The sequence below is a fragment of the Embiotoca jacksoni genome, unplaced genomic scaffold (assembly GCF_022577435.1).
Source record: "Embiotoca jacksoni isolate LCO1_2020_lvr unplaced genomic scaffold, fEmbJac1.0.p SCAF_23, whole genome shotgun sequence".
Taxonomy (NCBI): domain Eukaryota; kingdom Metazoa; phylum Chordata; class Actinopteri; family Embiotocidae; genus Embiotoca; species Embiotoca jacksoni.
Genome location: NW_027185374.1, coordinates 7,108,772 through 7,133,536, shown reverse-complemented (window position 1 = coordinate 7,133,536; position 24,765 = coordinate 7,108,772). Strand labels below are relative to the sequence as shown.

At 42.3% G+C, this 24,765-nt stretch overlaps 1 protein-coding gene across 3 annotated transcripts; it reads left to right on the top strand.

Annotated features, from left to right (window-relative positions):
* The first annotated feature begins 423 nt into the window (after window positions 1-423).
* On the top strand, window positions 424-24,344 carry LOC138203572 (bromo adjacent homology domain-containing 1 protein-like). Of its 3 annotated transcripts, none has more exons than XM_069158544.1 (7): window positions 424-1,049; window positions 17,039-18,838; window positions 19,546-19,904; window positions 20,160-20,319; window positions 20,472-20,551; window positions 21,541-21,632; window positions 21,958-24,344. In XM_069158544.1, the coding sequence occupies exons 2-7, from the start codon at window positions 17,059-17,061 to the stop codon at window positions 22,145-22,147; spliced, it is 2,661 nt and encodes an 886-aa protein (XP_069014645.1). In that variant the 5' UTR covers window positions 424-1,049; window positions 17,039-17,058; the 3' UTR covers window positions 22,148-24,344. The 3 variants fall into 3 exon arrangements, with proteins under 3 accessions (XP_069014645.1, XP_069014646.1, XP_069014647.1); XM_069158545.1 differs by lacking the exon at window positions 424-1,049 and adding an exon at window positions 10,848-10,996; XM_069158546.1 differs by lacking the exon at window positions 424-1,049 and adding an exon at window positions 11,104-11,203.
* The last annotated feature ends 421 nt before the right edge of the window (window positions 24,345-24,765 follow it).

The window sequence follows — 24,765 nt, the reverse complement described above, 5'->3', positions numbered from 1 at the left end:
AAGGGGCTATGTAATGAATATGGAAAAATAAATGAAATGGTTTATCGTGAATCCAATTTGGGTTGGACCCAGGTTGGAGTCATACTTGCAACCCCCGGCAAAGAGCCCTTGCAGTCACCACAGCAAAGGTTTTCCCACTTATGGGCCCACTTGTTTGTACTCGGGTGCTTCCAGGCTGCCTGACACTCATCACCATGTCCAATTAATGCCACAGCGCATCCCTCCAAGAAAGTTAAGGAGGTGGATCCATTAAGACAACCCCCTGCCTGCAGTTACGCGTGGATACCCCTTTAAAAGACTCACCATGTTGCTATCACATGCTTCAGCACAAAAAGTAGGATGTTCTTCTTGTTGTTATGTAAAACACATTTGTTACTTGTATTTATAAACGAGCTTGGAGAGACTTTTGCGGAGAATTTCTTCACTTTGTATGGCAGGAGGGGGGCTCAGCCCACCCAGTCTGTCAGCGCTGCAGTCAGTCAGTCATGTTGGTGCCGCTAGTTGTTGTGCAGTGTAGCAACACACCGACTGGTGCGCAAACTGAAAGCTGCGTGCAGTGTTAATTCCAAGTGACGGATATAAGCGACGTGTGTGTGTGTGTGTGCGTGTGTGTGTGTGTGTGTGTGCGCGGGGCGACCGACTCTATCTCCAGCAGAAAACACTCCGGGCTTGCAGCCGTGTCGGCGTCGGAAGAGTGGATGGGATAGAAAACAGTCCGAGCGAACCCTGCTCGTCTCGGAAAGGAGTGTTGGCTCTTTTCTTAGCGTGAACAGAGTTGTTTGCTCCGTCTATTTCCTCGTCTCGCCGATCCGAAAAGGGGTTCCCTCGAGTGGAGTGGCGAATCGTCGGCGACATTCGTGCTTATTTTCCGCCACTTGCAGTCGGATGAGGCTGACTTGTCTCACCTAGCAATTCGGGGGAGAGAGAGAAAAAAAAAAAGAAAGAAAAGAAGGTGCCCTGACTGGCTCCTCACGCCAGCGAAAATTAAGACGAGGTAGTGCCTGCCTGCCTGCCTGCCTGCCCGCCACACAGACCTCCAGCACGTTACGGTAAGTAGCGGCTGCTCCACGTTATCTTTACTCTCCGAGCTTTCTGGTTTTATTCAGGCAGAGTCAGGCTCGCATGGCCAGCTCGCCTCTTTTTGGGTATGTTTTTTTTTTTTTAGTCATGTCTGGAGGACGTTGCACAGGCAGCTAATGGCCATGATGATGGAGGAGATTCCCAGGGAGTGGTACTCAGTTGGACTGGCCGTGCAGTGTGTGTGTTTGTGTGTGTGTTTGTGTGTGTGTGTGTGTGTGTGTGTGTGTGTGTGTGTGTTACCATAGCCCCCCTCCTCTCCGCCACCTCCAGCACCAGTAGCAGCCACCAAAGTGTAATGCCAAGCGATAATGTGTCCGCGGAAGAGACTCCACCAAGGTCAATGGTAGGGACACTGTAGCCTGTGAGCTCACTAATATTATAGTGATCTGGAGGGATGCGCGATGTGTTCACCTGGATGGTGCCACTGCGTGTGTGTGTGTGTGTGTGTGTGTGTGTGTGTGTGTGTACAAAGAGAGAGGGTGGGGGGGGGGGGCGTGCGTGGCTGTGTGTGCGCGCGCATGATGGGTTACAAACTTTATGGTAGGCCTGCATGCGCCTGTGGCATTTCTTGGGCTGTAATTTCCTCGTTGCGTGTGATTCATATTTGAGCCTTTTAACGGGCCACTTTGGATTGAACCGAAAATAATCAAATCGGCCACTCTAAACTCAGAGAGAGAGGGACACAACACAACACAGTGTTTTTTTGTTTTTTTTTTATCCCGAGAGTGTTGCTGCTCCGCTCAGGTGAATGGAGAGGCCTCGTAAACGCCATAGCAATCAGCCCACATCCCAGTTTGCCAGTCAGGGCAATGAGCTCATAACGGATGATGCTATTATGACATCACAGATAAACCTCCCGAGGACTGGGTTGTCAGTGAACGATCTTCAGCACTGTTGAGAACTGTCCAAGAGAAAAGCAGCAGAAGAGCTTCACCGAGTAAATTAGGATTCTATTCACCAGTTCTATTTTGACAGAAATAAAACCTAGATTAAGTTGCTCTGGCTTTGCGTATGGAATGACAATTTATAATATTTACATATATATATATAACCCGACAGGAATCTGGAAAATCCAGTTGAAATTCGGGGTGGATACGGCCCTCATATAATATCCTAACGTATTTCTGCCTGAGCAATATTCTTGACAAATGACAAAATACTGAAAATTGTTTGATTCAATTTCAAATTAGTGTGATAGTTTTATATGCCAGCAACAGTTTGCCTTAAAGTACCCAGTAAAAAATAACAGGACAGTGGTGTTTATGTACATCTGATCTTTCACACTACTGAAGTTGTTCCCCTTTTGGGCAGTAACTCTTCCTCTGTGGATATGCTTTCATCCATAGGCTACATCTGGTTGCTGTGAGTAAGTTACACATGTAACATCAACAAGTTGAAATATTGCATTACCCATATTATTGTGAACAATATGACATGTCTAGTTCAAACATAATGATTGTTTAATAGAAGTTGAAATCCTTGATCCTTATTTCAACTTACTATTGATTTTGCAATACACAGGCCCACTTTCAACATTAGATTAGAGCATCACAAAGCCATATTTACACGTTTGATTGGCTATAGCAAAATAAGTATTTAGATCTATCAGTACCAAAACAGAAATGTGAAAAAGAAAAAGTCTAATTTTCAAACTTCAACTTCAGTAAACATGGAGATGTATTATGTGCAAAATGGTTAGGTCTCCACAAAGGGTCACAGAAAAAGATAGAAATTATTGGTAGATGATGAGTGAGGTAAGGATGAAGAAAAGAAGTTCTGCTACATGATTTTTTTTTCTACTTGTGGATGGAAACTTTAATGTTAAACGCTAGATAATTAATCTGCTTTAGGAATCTGAGAAGTTTAGATGAGAAATGCCGATTTCTAAATTCTGAAAAGGGAGCCCAATGGACAGGATGTTTCTCAGGTATCACAACAACAAAAAAAAGTCCATGTAGTTTTTTGTGCAAGTTTATCATGTGTTTTTTAAAAATGAGAAAAATGTGGCAGAGGAAAAAGTACAATATTTCCTTTTAAAATGTAGACAAAAAGGATAAAATTTGTATGTCTCTGTTGATCACTCACTAAACAAAATATTAAAATGTTGGCCTAATGTCAGAGGAAGTTGATGTTAATGAATCAGTTAAAGGAGAAGTTCCTCAACTAGATTCTCATTTAAGCCTTTTTTTTTCAATGTGGCTTAGCATTCACCTAGAGTGACGTTTAGCATTTATGTTTTTCTTTCCTCCGTTCACACGATCATAAATGTGTTCAAAAACGTTCTTTGTTTTCTGCCATGTCTAATTTTTGCAGGGCTGCCATGAGGCTGTCCTGGAGTGTACTGATCTGCCAGGCACTCTGTGACACACTGCTTTATTGTGGTTGAACATTAATCTGTTGCACTTTCTTCAGGAGACTCATTCTTCACCACGCAATACCTCTTTACCACCTTTTCTCTCTTTGATCTAACAGACCACACCCCACCTCACTAAACCATCATCAATGTCATAAAATTTCATATAGAAGTCTTTTAATGACTCACACCTCAACTCGTCATTAAATGGCCGTGCAGGACTAATAACTGAGCCATAAAGGTAATCTACTGTGAATTAGGAATGGATTTCTGCCAGTGTACAAATTGAATGCTTAAATCATCAATGAAATACTCTCTTTTAACAATGCATTTTGAATATTAAGACAATCTGTGATTATTTGAATTTATTATATTCCAGCACTGTGTAGCATCACTCAGCTGTGCTAATCCTTGACAATACTTTGGCCTTCATTTTCTTTTCTGCAATCTTCCACAGTTACAACACAGAATAGTTTTTTGGGGAAATATGGATGACTCCACAGATCTGTCCGACAATCCCGTTAGTCGTCCATTACGCTGGGGTGGAAAGCAACTAAGCGCATATTTGAGTAGAGTTTTGAGGCGGCCACTTGACTTGAGTATTTCCATTGTATTCAGCTATGTGTACTTCTACAGTTGGGTTTTACTTCACTACATTTACCTGACAGCTGTAGTTACTTTTCAAAATACGATTTTACATGAAATAGAATATGATAAGCTTATAAAACGCAATACATGAAAGCAGTGTCTATTTGAGGCATCTTCACAGGTTTCAGGTGTCTGTGAAGTGCCAACAAAAAGAGATTTCTCCCTTCTTCTCAGAATCAGCTTTACTTCCAAGTAAGTTTTTATATACAAGGGATGTGTCTTAGTGTTGTGGAACTAAGCGAAAAAAACAAACATATAAAGTAAGAAAAATTCAACAAACACAGAATATAGGTGGTATAGAAATATAATTTCACAATAAAATGCAATAATATGTACTACTGCAAATGTACACAGTATAAACTCTGTGTAGTGTGCAATTGCATAAAATGAAGAATAATTGCATTAATTTAACATACCATGTTAGATATAATGAGTTCACAGATGCGCAAGAAGAATACAGCTTATACGATGTGATGTGTAGTGTCTATGAGTGGGATATGGTCTATATGTCCTGGGCCTTGTCGTTTTATGTAAATAACTCCAGAAAAAAAAAAATCAAATGATCAAATATCTCACAAAAATAAACCCAGAAGAGGAAAAATCTAACAGACTCCCAATTTATGTAGCAGAACTTTTCTCTCCCATGAATCACCTCACAATTCACAAGTCATCGTGACAGATTTATCTCGTAACTCTTTGGAGGAGACCACACCCCTCGACTGGGAACCAGTCCAGTAAAATACCTAGCTGTATTTAGGTGCCAAAACTGGCTCCACCTCGACCAACCATAAAATGTCACTAATGCATTCATGCATTAAAATCTAAAAATGTACCATATGATAATATTACAATCACAGGGGCTGAGTACTTTTATTTTTAATACTTTAAGTGCAATTTTTCTGATAATACCCATGCACTTTTACTGAATATTAAATGCAGGACTTTTATTTTTTCATGGGATAATTTGAAACCGTTGTTTTGTAACTTTTATTTAAATATAGGTTTCTATTACTGCAGTGAGGTGTTTTACAGTGTATTATAGCTCATTTTGAACTGCGTACTGAATTAAAGCTTGTATTTACTAATATCATGTGATAAAGTCCATTGCTACTACAGTATATGCCTCGACTAATTGACTACTTTGCATGTGATGCCATAAAGATATAAGACACAAAACCATTTAAAATGTATAAATTCATATGATCTAGACCTGCTTGAATGACCATTAATTTAATTTAATTTGAGTGTGACACTTAGTGAAGTATTTTGTGCACCGTGTGTGTTTACACTGGCTGTCATTTGAGCAGCTTCGTACAGGAGCACCTTCCGATGAGAAGCAAGATTACTGTCATGGTTGCTTGGTTTTATTGGGAGAGGCTTGTTTGTGTTCATTTGCTGTCATTGCCCTGAATAAACCTTTTTCCTATACACCAGGTTAAGTTAAACCAGTCACATCTGCGGAACTCTTTTCTGCCTTTTCTGGTTTATATTTTTACCTTTTACCTTTTGAGTGTCAGCAGCTGACACCGTGAATAACACACGGTCTTAATATGTGTGGCACCGTCCTTTTATGGTATGTACTTAATTTTTATAATTGACCTACAGTATGGAGGCTATTATAGCCCTGCCCTGATTGTTGAATGTATTTCCTTGCCCTGCCATGCTTCGCGTCCACAGTTACTCTGTCACTTTTCATGTCAGCTGTCAGTTTGAAATTTTAATCACTGAACAAGTTGAACTGGGACAGTGTTTGTGGGTGTGTTGTCTTTTTGTGGGAGCGACCACTCAGATCCATGTTGGCGCGTATGGACAGAGGTTTGATGGCCACGGTGTCAATTTTCATGCTTCTTCATGTCTGTGACTATTATTGCTGTTCTTTTGAAGAAAAAAATACAATTCATCACCCACTCTTCTTACAGTGTTGTCTCAGTGAGGATGTTTTGCTAGGTTGGCTTTTGAAGCCCACCAAGACTTTTGCTTTTGATCCTGTTTCGTCTCAAATAGCCAGTTCTCACTCCACCACACTGTGCCAGTGCTGGAGAATTCTATGGCTGCACATATATAGCGTTCTTCTATAGAAGGAAAAACACTCTTGCTTGTTTGTATTTATTTAAAACGTCTGGCAGCGCTAAGCCTAGTGACTGTGCCCTTGCAAAATAGTTTCGGGAGGTACGGGTTTTGGTGGAACATGTGGGAAGGTGAGGTCTGGCATTTCAAATCTTTGTCAAAGCCTGGCATTTTTGGCGTGCTTGCTCAGAGTTTGTTGTTGTTGTTGTTTTCCCCAACGGGGATTTTGAAAACAGTAACACACAGGTAGCGGAAAAGGAGGAGATTGCCAACCGAAATAGTCGGCCAATAGCAGGTTTATACCAACATCCAGTGAATCCAACTGGATTCTGTTCACCAAGTCATACACTGACTGATCTTGTGTGACAGTGATAATGGGTGTAATGCATTACGCCCATCCACCAGTGTCACCTGCTTTAGCAGCCATGTGGAAACTGACGTGGTTAGGGTTTGGAAAACTGTCCAAAAAAAACACTTGGTCTCTCCTGGACTCAAACTCTGCCCTTCTGGATGTAAGTCTGTGAGTTACACCTCCAAGTCACCCCTCCTACCTCTGTAGAGTGACGCGTGTCATATGACCAACGTCACATGAGCCACCTCTTTTCTGCATTTCTTCTCATCTCAAAGACACACTTCCCTTTAGTGGATGGGCGTGTGCATTACACGCATTGCAGTTATACTGGATTGATGCCATAAATGAAAATGAACCCGTGTAAATATTTAAACATGAAGTTGAATATTTTTGAAACATATATTTTGCAAAAATGTCCTGACAAAAGCATATGTCTACTTGAAATTTCAAAAGCAGTTGTAACAGCTGTTGTTAGTTGGTCTTCATTATCCACTCTGACTACTAAAAAGTACGTTAAAGGGAATCAGTGAAAGAGCAAACTAAAACTCTAACTTTGAAGTGATACTCCTCACAAAAGCTATCTTTTCAGCATGAAACATTCACTTGACTATCAGGGGCTGTTAAAAGCTGTGCTGTATTTCTTTCAATAGAGGGGAGAAATTCACAATTGATCCCCATAGCAACTGTAATCAAATTAATTTGTTAACATTTGATTTGGGGATGTATCTTCATGGTTAAAGCTGCATCAAATGATTATTTTGTCCAGGATGGTTACCCCACTGTGAGCCACATGATAGCCTTAATCAGCTGTATCATGTATTTGGAACAATATCAGGTGCAAGTATCAGTGTGGAGGTCCTTTTAAATTTGCTGAACAAGTAAAACCACAAGTCACAATGACTTTTTCAAATGTTGCTGTCCCAAATTCCAACATATCTCTGAATCAAACTTACAGTTAGGTGATTTGTAAACAGTTTTCCAGTTCTTAGTTACAGATTGAACAATAAAGTATATTAATTAGTCAGGAAAAGGTGGTGGAGAGGAAGACACTGAATAAACTGTTATCCATACTGGATAATCCTGATCACCCTCTCCACCACCTACTGCAGGGACAGCGGAGCACTTTCTCCAAAAGACTCCTCCAGCTCCGCTGTCACAAGGACAGATACAGGAGATCATTCCTGCCCACTGCAATAAGACTGTACAATAACTCACCTCTGGCCAAATCATCATCATCATCATCATCATCATTAACACTTTTGCACTGTTTTTAATTTAAATTAATTTAATTTTGTATCTTATCCTATTTTATTTGTATATACTGTGCATGTATACTTTTTTTTTTATATCTATACCTTTACTACCTCTATTTTTATTCTGTAATTTTCTGTAATATCTATCTATCTATCTATCTATCTATCTATCTATCTATCTATCTATCTATCTATCTATCTATCTATCTATCTATCTATCTATCTATCTATCTATCTATCTATCTATCTATCTATCTATCTATCTATCTATAATGGGAATGTGGCATTGACAATCATTTGGAGTCGTGTGTCTGGTCACCTGATGGATGTCTGGTACTGACTCTTCTTTTGGCTCTTTTTTGGTCTCCACTAGCATGTTTGAGAAATATCTAGTTAAGCAGTCAAGGCTCCAGAGTGTTCACCGGTTAGTTGTATTGTAGTCTGCCATTTATTGCCAGGCAGGTTGTGTTGGTGCCCAAGTTGAGCACATCTGTGTGTGGTTCTATTTCTGTTGGAGGATTCTTACTGTTAAAATTGAGTTTTTCCCTCCTACGATTGCTCTTCCTTTAATATTGAACTCAACCTTACTGTGTTAAGCACCCTGAAATGACTTCAGATGTGATTTGGCTCAATATAAAAAAAGATGGAATCGAATGAACGGGACACACTTCTTGCATTAATTGGCACAGAATATTGGCATCGGATCTTCAATCATCCATGTAATTTATCAGGAAAGGAATGTGAAGGATATGTTGAATGTAAGGATGTCCAGCTAAGAGTTGTACCATCTAGCAAATTTCTGTTCACATTTGCAGATTTTTTTTTTTTATTGCTGGTGTCAATGGATTACAACACTGTTTTGATCTTGAGAACTAGTCATTACCCTTCAATTTATTTCTCAGGTTGGACTTAAAAGATTTGTCTCAAATCCATTCTACACTCTCCTCAACTGGAAGTTAAAGAAAATTGTTTTGTACGACAAATAATACCTGATTAGTTTTTATTGCAACAATACAACTGACTAGCTCAGCTTCCCTAAAAGGTGAAGAAATTTATTATTTGACATTACACAATATGACAATCACTTGAGTTGCTTTCCTACAGCACAAAAAGTTTGATGTGTAACAGACAAATGATGTAATAACTATATTGAACTCTAGGGGAATGTGTATATTCAGCTGTTCTGACTTTCATCCCCATGTCATTAAATAAGACTAGTGTTTCGATTAAGTAGCAAAGTGGCTTTTTTCACCGATGGCAGGTTCAGATTCTTTCAGATTAGATAACACTTGACTAAAAAAATAAATCTTAAAACCCTTCTGGAGCCTGAGAAAAAAAGGGGAAAAGTAGATACACTTTACAGAGCAGACGCAATTAAAAGAGATAAACTTTGTTTTTAAGTGCTCAAACACACCTTTAACAAGTAGAAAATAAAAAAATCTCTTTCTGTTATTGTCAAACTGTTAAACAAAAGTCTCAGCAAAGATAAAGTTCGCTATACTCAACATGTGCTGCAGATGCAATTTTTATACCCAGTTTATATGTGGTTCAATTTACACATGGAGTGAATAAAGTACCAAACACTGCAGGCAGGACCTGGAGTGATGACGTCTGGAGCACTTTGAGCCTTTTAATAAGATATATGGAATATGAAGCATGTTTTTTGAGTAAGAAGAGTTAGGCAGCACAGATATTATGGCAGCAGTATGGTATTAGGTGGTCACAGGCAGCACCCAGACTGTTGTGGTGTGAGCAGGGTGCTGGCAGTTTAAACGTCTGCACTGCTGCTGCCTCCTCTATTTCTAATAAAGACATGCTTTATGTCAAAACGTTGATTGCTGCACATTATTACGAAGCTCTAATAACCACTGTGCTCCAGACCTCCCCACAGCTGCCTCCGGTCCCGCCACAGCTCTCCTGTCTTTCAGGTGGATTTTAGTTATTTTTCTAATTGACTCGAGCATATTCACATTTACCCAGTCGGACAAAATACATATATAAATGTTTCCAAATATCCTCACTAGAGTATGTCGAATTTTGAGAATAAAATTAGGAAAAAAATATAAATGAACATGAAGCTGAATAAATCAAATATGAAAAATGTCTACAATTAGAGGATTTTGATGGTGATTGGAGGTTGGTGTTGAGTGTGGATAGGTTTTCCAAGTTCCTGGCTCTGGCCTTGATAATGAGCCTATGCAATCCATCCAATAGCTTCCATCGGCCACAACGCCAAGCTGCTGCTTCATGAAGTGAATCTTTTACGCAGTAAAGTTTTGAATAGAGGGCTCTATGTCTTTTCATAGTGTTGCAATGCTTCCTCAGTATGTGTAAATGAAGAGTGGGTGTACTTAGTTTATATTCGAGGCTGCATGGTTCATCTGGCCTCTGATTCCAGCAAATTATTAAGAGATTAATAAAAATGAAAGCCCTAAATGACCTCCATATAACCTGAATTCAGCAATATATACATCAAATAGATTTTAAAATGAAAATTGTAACCCTTTAAAGTGTGTTCTCGCTCTAAAAACCGCATCGAAGTGATTAAGATAGTACCTTTTATGCGCTTTACATCTCATAACTTATAGCACTGAGTTAAATGGGAGGCATTTAAACACCATATCTGGCATGCACCACATGGGACACTTGACATGGTTTTTAATGCCCTCTTCCTTGTTCACCCTGCATGTGAATGTCTGTAGATGTGTTTTAACAGTCTGGTGGTTGGCTGGTCGCAGTGTGGTCACGACAAATGATAGGGTGAGGCTGGCTGTCGTCCTATGGTAGTGTGTACGTGTGTGTGTGTGAGGGGGGGTAACATCCATCGGCCAGGATGTAGCGCCGCGCGTTTTAATGTATCAAGTTATCATCGGATCCTGCAAATATTTAGTTCCCCCCCCATCCCCAAACCCCCCTTCCTCCTCTTCCTCCACAATAAACAGCTGTTTGTCCGTCATTGGAGGACGGGGGTGTCAAGCGAGGCTGGTCCGTATGGCAATTGGTTCAGATTAAGTTTCTGCAAATCGGTGGAAGCCTCAACCAGGAAGAGCACACACATCTCGCAGGCAGCGCCACCGACCGTCCTCTCTCCACTCCTCCCCAGCTCTCCCAGTTACGGAGCTCTGCCATCGCACCAGTCCCGGCTCTCTCCCCCTCCTCCTCCTCCTCCGCCTCCACCTCCTCCTCTACCCGCAGATTTGTTCGACGGTTCCCGGCTGGCAGGAGGAAGCGTGGCTGCGAGCCGTAAGTTACGTCCTCGATTTTTTTTTTTTGTTGTTGTTGCTATTTCGCCCCTGAATGTTTGAAGTTGTTCCGACTGGCCAGACGTCCAGAGAGGAGCGCAGAGCCCATTTTTTCGCTTCGTGCACCAGAAGCGATCCACGGGGCTGCCGCTGCCATAAAGCTCCCCAGCGCTCAGCCAGGACCGGGATCAGAACAGCCACCGTGTCGGTAATAAGGAATCCGGTCAGAAAATGTGATCAGGAGGGGTGACTGCCCTTTATTTTGCTCGGTGTGTGTGTGTGTGTGTGTGTGTGTGTGTGTGTGTGTGTGTGTGTGTATTCGGGTAGCACCCCCCTCCCCTGTCCTCTCCAGCCCGTATTTAGAGCCTGGCTGGCTACTTCAGATGAGCAGCTACGTCAGGCTTGTACTGTATCCCATCCTACTGTATTCCTAGACCACTGCACGTATATATTCACATATAAATGCATGCATTTGGCTTCGCGTGTGTCGACATCGCAGCCGGATGGTGCTGGTGTGGAGATCGGGCTCAAGGCTGCGGTGCAAGTCTCGGAAGAAAACAAAAACAGTGACCTAATGTTTGAAATTCCTGTATCTCCTGTGGATAAACCTCAACGTGCCTGCGCCTCGTGTTGAACCTGCCCGTCAGCGACACGGAACATGTACAATAAGATCGCCTCTCGGGCTGATCCGAGCGGGCGACCTTACCCTTTTATTTTTTAACGTGTGCTTTGCGATGAGGTGTTTGCGGCTCTGCCTGAAAGTTGAAGGCAGGAACATTTAAAAAAAAACAACGAGTGGGTGAGGTGTAATTACAGGTGTAATGGTTGGTTTGTGACTGTGCCCTGCACAACCAGTGTTACCGAGAGTTTGATTCTGAAAGGTGTTGCTTATCTGTTGGCTGTTTTCCTGAACCTTTATTTATTTATTTATTTTTTTTGGGGGGGAAGGGGGGCTCACCCTTTCCTGGCCTTATTTTGACAGGAGCTAAAAAAGTGATTCTCACATTTGTATTATTCAAAGAGGTGAAAGTAAAGGCAGCAAACCAGAAACTGTACACAAATTATTAGAAAAAGGGGAGGTTGTGATACTGGATCAACACAAATAAAACCCCTACAAGATACAGGTGAAGTCCAGCAGCAATGAAGACATCAAGCACTCAGTTCATCTTCTAGATTGCATCTGATAAGTGGGCGGTAGTCCCACCCTAAAGCAACCTGTTTGCAACTGCTCCAATGCCTACAGTTTCCCTAGAAATGCTGCAATACTTTGTAATCCTTCTGTACAGTCTATTTGATGAATATTCGTTTTAGAATTATTACTAAAATCCCTAGACTGATATCGCTCATTAAGTCGCTAAAATGTAAACCATGACAAGTTAAAATCACAAATGTTGTCACGTTTTTTTTGGGTGTGCCACAGCTGGTTCTGTGTTTTATTTTATCCTCCAGTTGCGGTATTTTTTTTTGGGAGAGCAGGGGAAGGTGTTTCAACTTTTCTTGACCCAGAATGATGACTTAATTTTTTTATTCAGTGGAAAAATGTTAGGGTGCTAAAAGTTAATCACTACCTACAGTCGTTGGCCCTGCTTCATGTAATCGCTCTGTTATTGACCAGACCATTTAGTAGCAGAGTGGCTGTATTTCTGCAGTTTTGCTATGTTTGCATGTTATTTCAATATTTATGTGAGACTTTAGCGGGAGAGTCACCAGGGACTTGTATTTTCTTTTGTAAAACAATGTATAAGATTCCCCCTACATGCCAATAATTTTCACAGGGTGCCTTAGAGAAAAGAAAATCTGCTTTATTTGAATTCCTTTATGCCTTTAGTGCTTGTTGGCTACACTTCAGCGTACACTGAATGTTCTGGCTTATACTATTGCCACTTAGCTTAAAAATGCAACATGTTCTCAAACTACAAATTTTCAATCGTTAATAGCTAATAGTTAGTAGCTAATTTTGATTTAGCGTTTTTCTATTTTAAACATCATAAAATATACCTCCAGGGCCTTTGGATTTCTGTCTGCGTTGCTTGGCAACATGTGGCTAAACAGGACGGGGTTTGCGAAGCTCGGCCAGGAGTGATTATAATCCTGACAAGTTTTACAACCAGGAAAGAGACATTTTCACTGATTGCTGTCAGTCTCAGGAACAGAAGAGCGATGCGTTGTACTCCACAATATTATTAAAACTGCCTATACAGCGGAGATGAGGTTTCACAGCGCAGCTCTTTCTCTCTCTGACACACACACACACACACACACACACACACACACACACACACACACACACACACACACCCTTGACGTCTCCCTCACTGCCTCAATCTTTACCTTCTCCAGATCTCTTTAGGTTTTCTGAGCAGTTTTAGTCATATTTCTTCTCCGGTCTTCTCTCCTTTCTTCCTGTTGCTGTCCCTCAGCATCAGTTTAATGTTGTTAAACGTCTCATTTAAGTCGTTAGTTGATTTATTCATTTAAATTTGATACACAGTTATGATTAAGTTAATTTCGAACAGCAAACACACAAACGTCATAAGCGTCTTAAACTGCTCAACCCATTAGAATCCTCAGAAACCTACTGAAAATACCAATAAATACTTGATAACAAACTTTGAAACACTGATAAGGCAACTAAACTATAAAATGTGTTTATTAATGCGTTTATACTGTTAAATTCTTCTTAAAACATTGAGTGTTTCAAGTTAAACGAACACATAAGAATGTTCCCTATATGAGTGTAAAACTACATTATGGTGTTTTGTAAACCAATCAATAATTGTTCAGGTTCACGTGGGGGTGAAATACTGTGTCACCACATAAAAGAGCTGCTTTCAGAATCAGATTGGTTCTCTCCTCTGCTTTTAATCATGTTGTGATCCCCTTTCATTTCATTTTTTGACCCATAGACTGGGAATCCACAGAGCTAATACATTGAACTTTTGATTTATCAAATTTTTTTGTACTATTCTCAAAGTGACTCTCAATTTGCACGTGGCATTTGTGTTTGGAGTGACTACTTTACACTGTGTGGCGGTTATAATCATGCTTTGTGTTTCTATACCAGGAAGTTCAGAGTTGGATTTTGTGCTCAACAGTGACTTAATGTGGCGTTTGTGGCACTTTGGTGTTTCATCTGCTGTGTTGTGTTAAAACCTTCTGCCTGTTTATATGTCGTGCTTAAAGCGGATGTACAGACCACTGGATGTAGTGAATTTAATAACAATTTCAATTGTGTGCCCTTTAATCCATCGGAGTTGCTCTCTAACACACACAATCTCGAGATTCTTGAGAAATCATGCGAGTCTCATCATAAATAAATGTATGGTGGTGTGTGCGCTGTTTGATGCTGTGATAGGACCTGATGATCTGTTTTCTAACCAATTACAGATGGAGCACAGGGTCATTGATCTTCCCGTAAATGTGAAATTACTTCCTGAGGATCATCGGGCCTAACAGTGTTTTAAGAGCCAAATTGTGGTTTGGCCAGAGTGCTTCCATACGAGATAATACCTTACAGGTTATTCCTTCCAGTGTTTCCACACCTACACTTCTCAGCAGGGTTGCTCCTGGAAAATAGTCCTCATGGTTTTAAAACACGATGAAATCTTAAAGTTTTTAAACTGGGGAAGTATGGACTAGAAAATATTGAGTGATACAAGAGCATGGCTTTATATTACCATACGAATACGGACTATTATCGACATAATTTAGATTCTTTATCTGACAGAATCTGTGACAAAATTTGAGTTGTTGGTCTTAAATTCAGATTAAATATTAAGTGAAAGCACCTCTGAATTTTAGGTTTGAAGTCAGTCATTCAGGTATTGAGTTTCAGTCTCAACGAGCGAGGTCGCACCACTAAACAAATTCACTCCTGTCTGAGAAGTGGAGCCTGGAGCTGGCCATCCTGTGACATTGCAAAGACGGGGGGAGACACACAATCATGAAGCATCACACACAACATGCGCCCATTGTTCCTCAGCAGATCCCAAGTACTTGTTACATTATATTTTTTGTTACAAGCTGTTCAAGCTATTTACATTTAAATGTGCATGTTTTTTTGAAGTGGAGGATGATACAAACTGCTCTAAATTCATTTGAAAGACTTTGGAAATGGTAGTTCAGAAAGTTGTCTTCGATTTTCATGGACCCTGGAGCTAAAATTGTATTGGCTAGTGACAGGATCACTCACTAGCTGTACAAGCCCAGTCAGATCAGAGCCAACGAAATCCAACATGTTTGAAAAATTTTGTCAGGCTTTGACTGTTAATGAGTTGTTAGTTGGGCTGAGGCCTCTAGCCGTGAATGTGATCACACTGCAGAGAAATCTGCATCGCTCACTGGGCCTCTTGGTGCCTCGCGTAGCCATAACTAGTTTGAACAGATGCCCCGGCCTGTTCATCTCCATCCAGAATAAACTAGGAAACAATAAAAGCTCACTGTGGTGAGACCTGGGATGACTGGTTTTGTCTTGTGATAAACTGATAGCATCATGCAGATCTGGAGGGAAATGTTTTAACATTAAATCACAAAAGCCTACATCCTTCCACAGTTTAACGTGAGGAGAATAGAGCGACAAGCACACACTGTAAATATGCATGTCAATTGTCTTTAAGGGGGAGGATTTCATTATCCGATTATAGCTAATTACGGAAAGTAATGGTGTAGGACAAGAAGCTCTTGTGAGTTGGAGGGAAAAAAACGTCCTTTGATTTACAAAGGGAAAGTTACATGATGGAAAATTTCTAGTTGTATCATCTGCTGTAGCGAGTTTTCGATGTACATATATTAAAGACAGATATTGTTCTTTTAAAAGTTAAACCACCTTATTAGGCCATTACACAACAAAGCTTTATGACCTCCAATATACAAATCCACTGCTTTACCTTTTCCCTTAAGCAAAGTTATGGTCTGTACATGGGCTTTATTTTGAAAATGCAGTTGCTTAACACACTGTATACAGTATGTAAGGCATTCTCTAGTTGATTATGTTGCAATTTCACAATGAGCACAGGGAGTGTTTTCACAAGCTGACTGTTTCTAGGCTAATTGACTTTAACTGCTGAATTATTTCAGTGAGCTTTGGGAGTCATATTGTACAATGTATCGTATGGCTGATGTAAAGATTCTCCACATATTATGAATATTTAGAAAGTAATGTGAAGCCATTTAATTAAAGGGATTAAAAATGGCACTAAGTTTAAATGGGCATTTAGTCGGCTTGTTTATTTGTCTTATTTTCCTCGGCTGAGCTCATTGTTGGAGAAAGCCCCTTTTGACATTTTCCTTTCAGACTAAACATTTCAGACCAAACAATCGGCCTTAACAAGCTGTTACTTGCATGCTGTGTGCACACTAGGTGATAAGGCAACGAGCGCAGTGAATGAATGACAGAGTGCATCAGTTTATCCAATGCAGCATATAAAAAAAAATCCCGTACCCAAACCCATCATAATGAGAGGCTCCCCAGACAGGCATACAATAGCTGGAGCTCACCATATGATCAAATAAATTAAGTCTGATCACAAAACCATTCATCTGAATTTATTCATCACTAAGCTTCTTTATGTATTGAATCAGATGTTGTGTTTAAATCTGAAGGCTTGTGCAAGATAGTCAATACCTTTGTTATGCTTTTGTTTTCTTTGTGCCTCGCTGCAACACAAAAGCCTCTCTAGCTTTGTTCAGTTTTGCATCTTGGCAGTAAAAATGTTTGAAATAACGTTACAAAGTTCCTCTCTTGGTTCTTCAATGCACCTCGTGCTCTCATCTGACTGCCTGCCCTGACCATCAAGCCTGTACTTATTGATGTGGCCAGGACTCTGATGTCATCTGTTTGATGATAGGACATAAAAGTCAAATATGTGAAATATTTTTAGCGCTGAATCAGCTCTCCGTGAAACCAATGAAAAACTTGTGTTTGTAAAAGATTTGAACTGCTGTATAGTTTACTGGATGTTGTTCTGTAAACTGCCAGCTTTGTGGGCACATGAAAAATAGGCCAAAATTGTGTTTTGACCATTTGTCCGTCTTTTCTCTCTAGGCCCCGTGGAGAAGCATGTGATGACTCACGCAAGGCAGAAAGGTTCCCACAGGCAGAGCCACAGAAGTGCTGAGTGGTGGGACAGCAGCCGTCTTTGGCCACATGGTGGCGCTATGGGCAGCGCCTGCAATGAGCGCACGTTACGATTCGGCAGGACAAAGAAGATAAGTGAGATCGTCAAACAAGGAAACGATACGGCCAAGAGGATGAACGACAAGGGAGGAAGAGCAGAACGATTAAACCAGAACAGAAAGCTGGACCGGAGGCGCGACAAGAAGCGAGACCGAAAGTTATACCCTTTGCGGGGGAGGGCTGGTAGTTCGGAAGGGGAAAGGCTCAGCTGCCGCGTCCTCCTTACCCGATTGGAGGAAAGCATTCGTGACAAAGAAAGCTCTAAAGAAAGGGAAGGAAAGGATGGTCGCAGACAGTCATCGCTCAAATCCAAGTCCAAAAAAGGGAAAAGCGGTGAAAGAAAAGAGGCAAAGTCATTACCAAAAACCAAATTAAAATCAAGCAGCCTAAGTTATGGTGAGTTTATGGGTCCGGGAGTCCTGCAACCACGCAAGCGCAGATTGGCCTCTCTCAATGCGGAGGCAGTGAACAGTCTACTGCTTGACAGAGCTTTTGATGCCCAGCCGGCCGCCAAACAGGCCAGGAGACAAGAAGAACCCTCGAATGTCGGGGCTTCCCTGGATGTAGATCCAGCCAGAGGTGGTGTCCCTGGAGGTCTGAAGGCTTCTAGAGGAAACACCAATAAAGTCTCCACATCTCACAAACTTGAACTGTGCCAAAGCTCTAAGCCGGTCAAGAAGACCAAAGTTAACCGAAGTTATGAGGCTGTGGGGATGAGTCAGGAGTGTCTGAATGCTCCCGCTCCCAGACGATTGGCTGGACTCAACGCTGCAGCCCTGCTGAAGTTAACCAGTTCTTCTGCTACTAGTAAACAGAGAGTAAAGGCTGCACCCACAGCTACTATCACATCAGACTGTAAGGTTCCTGCTGCGGTCTCGACCCCGAAGCAACACTCCAGGGTCAAACTCCAACACAAGGGACGTACACAAAAGCAGAAGGGGAAGAAGGTGCCTCCCCTGCACAATGGCTGCACAACCTGCAAGAAAAAGGCAGACTTTGAGCCGAAGGTAGAGTGGGACACAGGAAACTGCACCCATCGACTCACCAAACCAGGCTACCAGTCACGCAGCATGCTCGCATACCCGCTGAAACAAGTGAAGGAAGAGCAGCTGGAGACCGAACTGAGCCCATATTACTGCTGTCCCCCAGAGGGCTCAGTGGAATACTGCCACCGCGTGGCCTTCTTCCTCGGCCAGCAGCCCTACGGAGAATCAGACGATCAGCCGCTTAACTCGGCAATGACCCCTGTGAAGCGCGAGTGCCTAGTAACCTCACCATCCCTGACGCATTCCCACCCACACACAGCCCTCACCCTCAGCCCCCACCCCTGCCTCTGCACCGCCGACCACTGCTTCTCCAGCTATTATGTCCACATCGCCCACCCAACACACACTGGAACAACTTCAGCTACCCTGGCCTCACGACCTCTGAACTTTTCCCCCTCTGGTTTGTGCCCCAGTCGTATGACTGGCTCCAAGCTGCTGGGGCGGCAGGTGTCCCATCCCTCGGGGCTCCCCCACCCCGCCTACTGCAACTCTGTGACTTCGCCCTGTTACGGTGACGCCTGTGGGATCGGTGGCTACACCTATAGAGCCATGCCTCCCGTCAACAGCAGAGGTTGTTCTTTCAACACAGGATGCACTGGATGCACGCACAGCATCAAAACAGGTGAGCGGGAGATGGAGGTAATGGATTGACGAGAGGTATTTCAGCTGGTTTCTGTGCTTTTAAACCCCGTCAGTGTTTCTAAGTGAAGACAATAAGATTGATTGATGAAATTTGGAACAAGTTGATGGCGTGTTCACGCCGATGTCACTCCTCTGATCCAGGCATCTTAAGCTCTCTGTATAATTGCCATTATGAAACAAACTTTTATCCTAATGTCATACTTGGACCCAAGTTTTTACTAACAAAGAGCCCTTTGTTATTAAACGATGTGCCTTAAGCCAGTTGCGAGGCCCAACAAGTGTGAACATTGCTGTTTTATCTTGACCTTTTTTGTTGGTATGAGCTTTGAAAGTACTTATAGCTTGAGGGGCTGACTTAGATATACCTTGATAAGGAGCTCCAGGACTACTGCAGTGTTTTCCGTAACAAATGTGTTATGTATATACAGTTGGACTGATGAGAAGATAAAAGAAGCAGGTTGCTTTTAAGACCAGCCACAGGAGAGGCGTGCAATTTGCTCATTTAAATTTTATGTAACTTTTGCTGAACAGCACCAACTAAGAAAGCTAGAATTGGCCGCCATGAGATCCTTGTCACACCAGACCAAGTAGCAGCAGCTTTGCATTGCCTATGAATTGAACTTTTCATCTATAAGTGGTCTGATTGTGTATGTATGACTCTGTTACTCTCTCCCTTTACTTCTCCAGAGGGTTACGCCTCCCCTCAGGGTGATCACAGCCCCTCCCTCCTGGTTCCCCCTGCCATGCCCATGTCCAGTTGCCCTCTATCCAGCGTGCCCACTTCCACCCAGACTAAACCCCACCTGCTGACCCCCCTGTCTGGGCGAGACCAGCCCCAGGCCAGGTTAAAGCTAGCCAAGGAATGCCCGCAGAGCACCAAGCCCTCCAATGGCTCCCTGTCCATGGGCCGCACACGGTTAATGACGAAGCAGCCGTCACCTGTGCCAAGCCTCAGCGGCACCAAGCAGAAGAGAGTCAGCCGCAGACGTGCCACCAACGGCTGGCGGCCTGTTGGACTGCCCACAGAGAGAGACGTCTTCATTGCGGTAGGTTATTTGTTGGTACATCTCTGTGCAGTGAAGACGAGCAAGAGATTAGACAGTTTCCCTTATTCCACTACCCTGCTAGTAGACACCTTAGCATCCCTGAAGCTGCCTTACTGAAGGACAGAAAAGAAATCCGCTCTTGAGGGAAAAGATAATTGTGTTTAGACCGTACAGCTCTGTGTGACAGATTCCTTCTTCCCTTGGTAATGAGAATTATATCTGTCCTTATTGTGTTTACGTGCATGCGTGTCGCAGGGAGAGGATGAGACAGCCCTGCGGCAATGTTACGAAGGAGTCGAGAGGGATGGCGAAGTGATACGTGTCAGAGACACTGTGCTGCTACGATCAGGCCCCAGGAAGAAATCTCTCCCATATGTTGCCAAGATATCAACGCTGTGGGAGGACCCCAAAACAGGTAAAGGAGACGAGGGGGAGATCACTGCAGTTTTGTGTGCACGGACGGATGGTCGTGGGGACATATGGCCAAGATTGTTTACCTGTGTGTGTGTGTGTGTGTGTGTGTGTGTGTGTGTGTGTGTGTGTGTGTGTTTCAATGTGCTGCCTCAGGAGAGCTGATGATGAGCCTTTTCTGGTACTACCGACCTGAGCACACCCAGGGAGGCCGAGATCCCAGCGCCCACTGTGAGGTGAGGCTTGAACGAAGCAGAAGGTTTAATTTTTCCCTGCAGATAAATGACATTGGTGCACGCAGACGGTAATAACATGCCGGAAAACTGTTTGTTGTGTGATAAACAAATGTATGTTGGTGGTGAGAATTGAGCCATGAGGGATAACTTGACATTCATGGGAAGCCAATAGAATTAAAAAGGAACAGCTTTATCTTAATTAACTATATTTGATTAACACACAGTTGGTAAATTTGTGTTATTCCAGCTTTTTATAGACACCAAAGGGAGCAATATTCAGAATAAGATGTTATGAAATAGCTAAATACATGTATATGAATAAATATAATCAAAATATATCATTTCTGGATGTTTTATTTTGAAATGACCAGTTTCTTTCATGACACTTTTGGTCATCTGATTAACTGCCAAATTTATTACACAAATGCAGTCTTGAACTTTAACATTATAGGATATAATTTTGTACAATGAGTTTGAATGTAGGAGGAAATAGGTTTTTCTGATTTGTATTACTTGTATCGCTTGTTTTTTTATGTGCTGTAATAGAAATCGTACAAGGTATGCTGAGGTGCAGTAAGTAAGAAAATAATGTGCAAGGAGGAGGTGAACCAAACCGCTCACACTGACTGTTGCTGGAGACATCATTATCTTCCTCCCAGCAGCCCTGGAACTGTTGATAGCTCGTTTGCTCTTCAGTCTAACCACAATGCCAAAAATCAAGATAAGGATCCGACCCCAGTCTCGCACAAAGCAAGAACAAAAACGAGTGCAATTTCACTGCTAAAAAAATTCAATTCTACTAAATGTGTCGAGTGGAGCAGGGTTTTTGTTGTGTGTGGTGGCAGAGAGGTGTAATCCTACTGCACGTGAGCAGTTACAGTTCCCTCTGTGCTCCCAGTCCAGAAGCGTTGTCGTTTCTTCAGCCGTCAGTCAGCCCAATAGGAAACACTTGCAGTGATGTGACACTTTACACCCACTGTTACTTTCAGAATGAGATTTTCGCCTCTCGGCATCAGGATGAAAATAGTGTGGCCTGCATCGAAGACAGATGCTATGTTCTCCCACTAGCTCAGTACTGTAGGTAAGTAAGTGCAACACACACACACACACACACACACACTTACACACACAAGGCGATCGTTGTTAGCAGAAATTTTCATGAAGTTGTTCCTTCTCATTAACACCTTCGAAGATCCGCGGAAGCCTTTTTTTCTGTTTTTCTTATCACACGTTGCTCACACTGCAACTGTTGATGAATTTCAGGGAAGATTGGGCGATGAAAGGTTGCTGAGACATCATTATTGAATATCACCCTTTGAGTTTTAGTGTTCAAATAAAGGTGGAATAGCATGAAGACATTTGATTTGACAGCAGACAGATGTTTTCCTCTCCTTTTCCTTCCCTAGATTTTGTGCCTTGGTGAAGCGGCGTGCCGAAGGCGCCCCACCTGGCAGTGCCAGCATGGTGCCCTGCCGCCCCGACTTCGCCCCTCCTTCCCACCGCTGTGTGCCCACAGACGTCGACCCCGAGTTGGTGTATCTCTGCCGGCACGTCTACGACTTCCGCTACGGACGCATCTTGAAGAACCTGCAGTAGAGGGTAGAGGGTAGAGGGCGGTCACGCCTATGAATTAATCATAACCGAGCTCCCCCTTCCTGTTCAGAGGAGGGGGGGATCGCTGAGGAACTGAACACCCCTGTATTTTCTGCTGGGCACCTCACGATCAGAGGGAAGGGGGATGATGGGGTGGGGCTGGGTTGGACGAGCGACAGATGAAGCAAATATTGCGGCCCATTATGAAGCACAGATCCCTTTAGTTGACGACAGAGGGGTTAGGATGGGATAGTTAAACCAATCTCAGTCAGAGCACCAATATTTCCTGGCTTGGAAGAGCAAAGATTCATTAATTAACTCTGATTTTTCAGCTCCCTCCCCCCGATCTTAACCCCGATCCCTTCCCTGCCAGGAATGCTGAACACCAGGCTGAGCGGGGCTACCGTCAGGTCTGTGTTTCCCCCGAAGCATCTTAGCACAACAATCATGTTTGTTCCATTTGTAAGCCAATGGCTCAGGGATGGTCCGGCACTAAGGTGCTTCCGGGGAGCACAAGCCTGCGCTGTCAGCTTAATGTTAACGGTGTTCAAGCAGCCAGGGTGAAGGAGCAGCCAATGGAGAGTGTCGTCTTATTTCTAATGATTTGAGTTTGTCTCAGTTGTGTTTGTGTGTGTGTGTGTGTGTGTGTGTGTGTGTGTGAGAGAGTGAGAGTGAGTGGGTGTTGTCAGAGAGGATAAATGGATAAATGTGGGCATGTGTGATGGTTTTTTAGGAGGCTTTCAGGCAATCAAACCAAACAAGCAGCTTTAGAGGAAGTGGAGCTCTCTCTCTCTCTCTCTCTCTCTCTCTCTCTCTATCTCTCTCTCTCTCTGTCTCTCTCTCTCTCCGTCCCCTCTCCTGACACAGACAGAAACATTTTCATCTCAAGTGATGCCCTGTGCAAACTAAAATACTGTACCTGAAGGGGGTTTGTTAGACAGATCGTTCCTTAAAAAACTTGACTCTAGAGCAGAGCTTCTTTAACTTTGTGTCAAGACTCTAAAATTTTTCATTTCACCTTTACTGATTCCCTGGGACTTGCCTTATGACTTGCAGGGAGAGCTTCAGGCAGCTAGTCTCACCACAAATGACCAGGAAGTGGTAGAACGGATGAACCTGTAGTTCCACAAAGTAGGATTTTGTTGCAGATAGATTAACTGAATAACTGACTGACAGCTGCGACGTAATCGGTTTTGACGCACATGGAGAATGCAGTGGTTCAGGGCTGTAAAGACTGATTTAAGGTTTTGGGAAAAATGTCAGAAAATAGTGGAGATCACCTGTTAAAATTTCCCATAGCTTAGGGTGTTGTCTTTAAATGTTTTTCTCCAGTCCAAATTACAAAGATGTGACATTTTCTGTCACTTGTGACAAAGAAAAGCATCAAATATTCACTTTTGCAAAGCTCGAACATTAGAAAATTTGACCCCCTTTCTCAAAAAAAGTGTAAAATCGTTATCAGACCGTCAAAATAGTTGTCAATACATTTTCTAATCATTGCAGCTCTACACTTGCTACAAACAGTTTTCATGACGCCAATCCGGCTGCTAAAATGTCCGTTCTACCCATTTTAATTCTATACCCAGACCACTTGTTCTTTCTCCTGCTGCCCTCCCTCCCTCCCAGCCAAGATAAACCAAAGGATGTCACACAAGCCAGAATTCCCTGTCTCGTCCCCTCACCCTTCTCTTCCTCGTCAGCACGTCTGTCCTTGTTATATTGCACTAATCCATTCCTTAATTACAACAATGTTCAATGTTTTTTTTGTTTTTTTTAAATTCAGCCCATTATTATTTTACCGGGGTGGGAGTTACTGTATATCATTTATGTGTGTGTTTTGTACCTGTAGAAGGAACCAGTGAGGATGTCATAGCTGCTTTTGTCAGTGCAAACTGTGTATTTCTATAATTTCTCCAGTAGAGGAGTCGGCCAGCGAGTTTGTTATGTTACCTGATGCTCAACCTGTTGAATCCCATGGAATAATAGATGGTATATATTACTAGAGTCATTCCATTTGATTTATCAATCAGTTCTGACATACTTATATAAATATACAGTATATATATATATATATATACATATATATATATGTATGTATCCACACTGTTAATATGATTAGATTTCAAAGAGGCATCTAGACGGAGGCCTGACTTTCTGTGCATACAAACGTAGCACCATGTTAGATGTGAGTTTGGATCGAAGGGGGAGGTTGTGGGTGGTATAGGGGGACGGGGGCGGGCATGGGGTGTTTGATACTTTAAAGTGAGCTGTGGAGCAAGCCACGCTCTTCCATTGCCTTTTAACCTGCAAGTGTTTTACTGTCACTCAGAAAACGAGTAGTGTCGGAGTGTGCGTACCTTTAAGAACATGAAAGAGTACCCGATTGCTTTCCTACACAGCAAACGCCCCCTTTTCTCACATTGGATAAGCCGTAAAAGTTTTCAACACTCGAAAGCCATCTTTAACTTTGTCTCTATTTGAGCAGCATGAATTTGAACCCAAAAAAAAATCAAATCCTGATCATTGGGTTCTTTTTCTTATTTCTATTAATCCCCAGATTCTTCAAAGAGGTAATATATATTCTCCTACTTTACAATTTCTCCTTATTAAGAATATTTTAT

Coding starts and splice junctions, on each gene's coding strand:
- LOC138203572 (XM_069158544.1), top strand. CDS start 17,059: ATGACTCACGCAAGGCAGAAAGGTTCCCACAGGCAGAGCCACAGAAGT. Junction 20,552..21,540: donor ATCCCAGCGCCCACTGTGAG/GTGAGGCTTGAA, acceptor TGTTACTTTCAG/AATGAGATTTTCGCCTCTCG. Junction 21,633..21,957: donor CCACTAGCTCAGTACTGTAG/GTAAGTAAGTGC, acceptor TTCCTTCCCTAG/ATTTTGTGCCTTGGTGAAGC.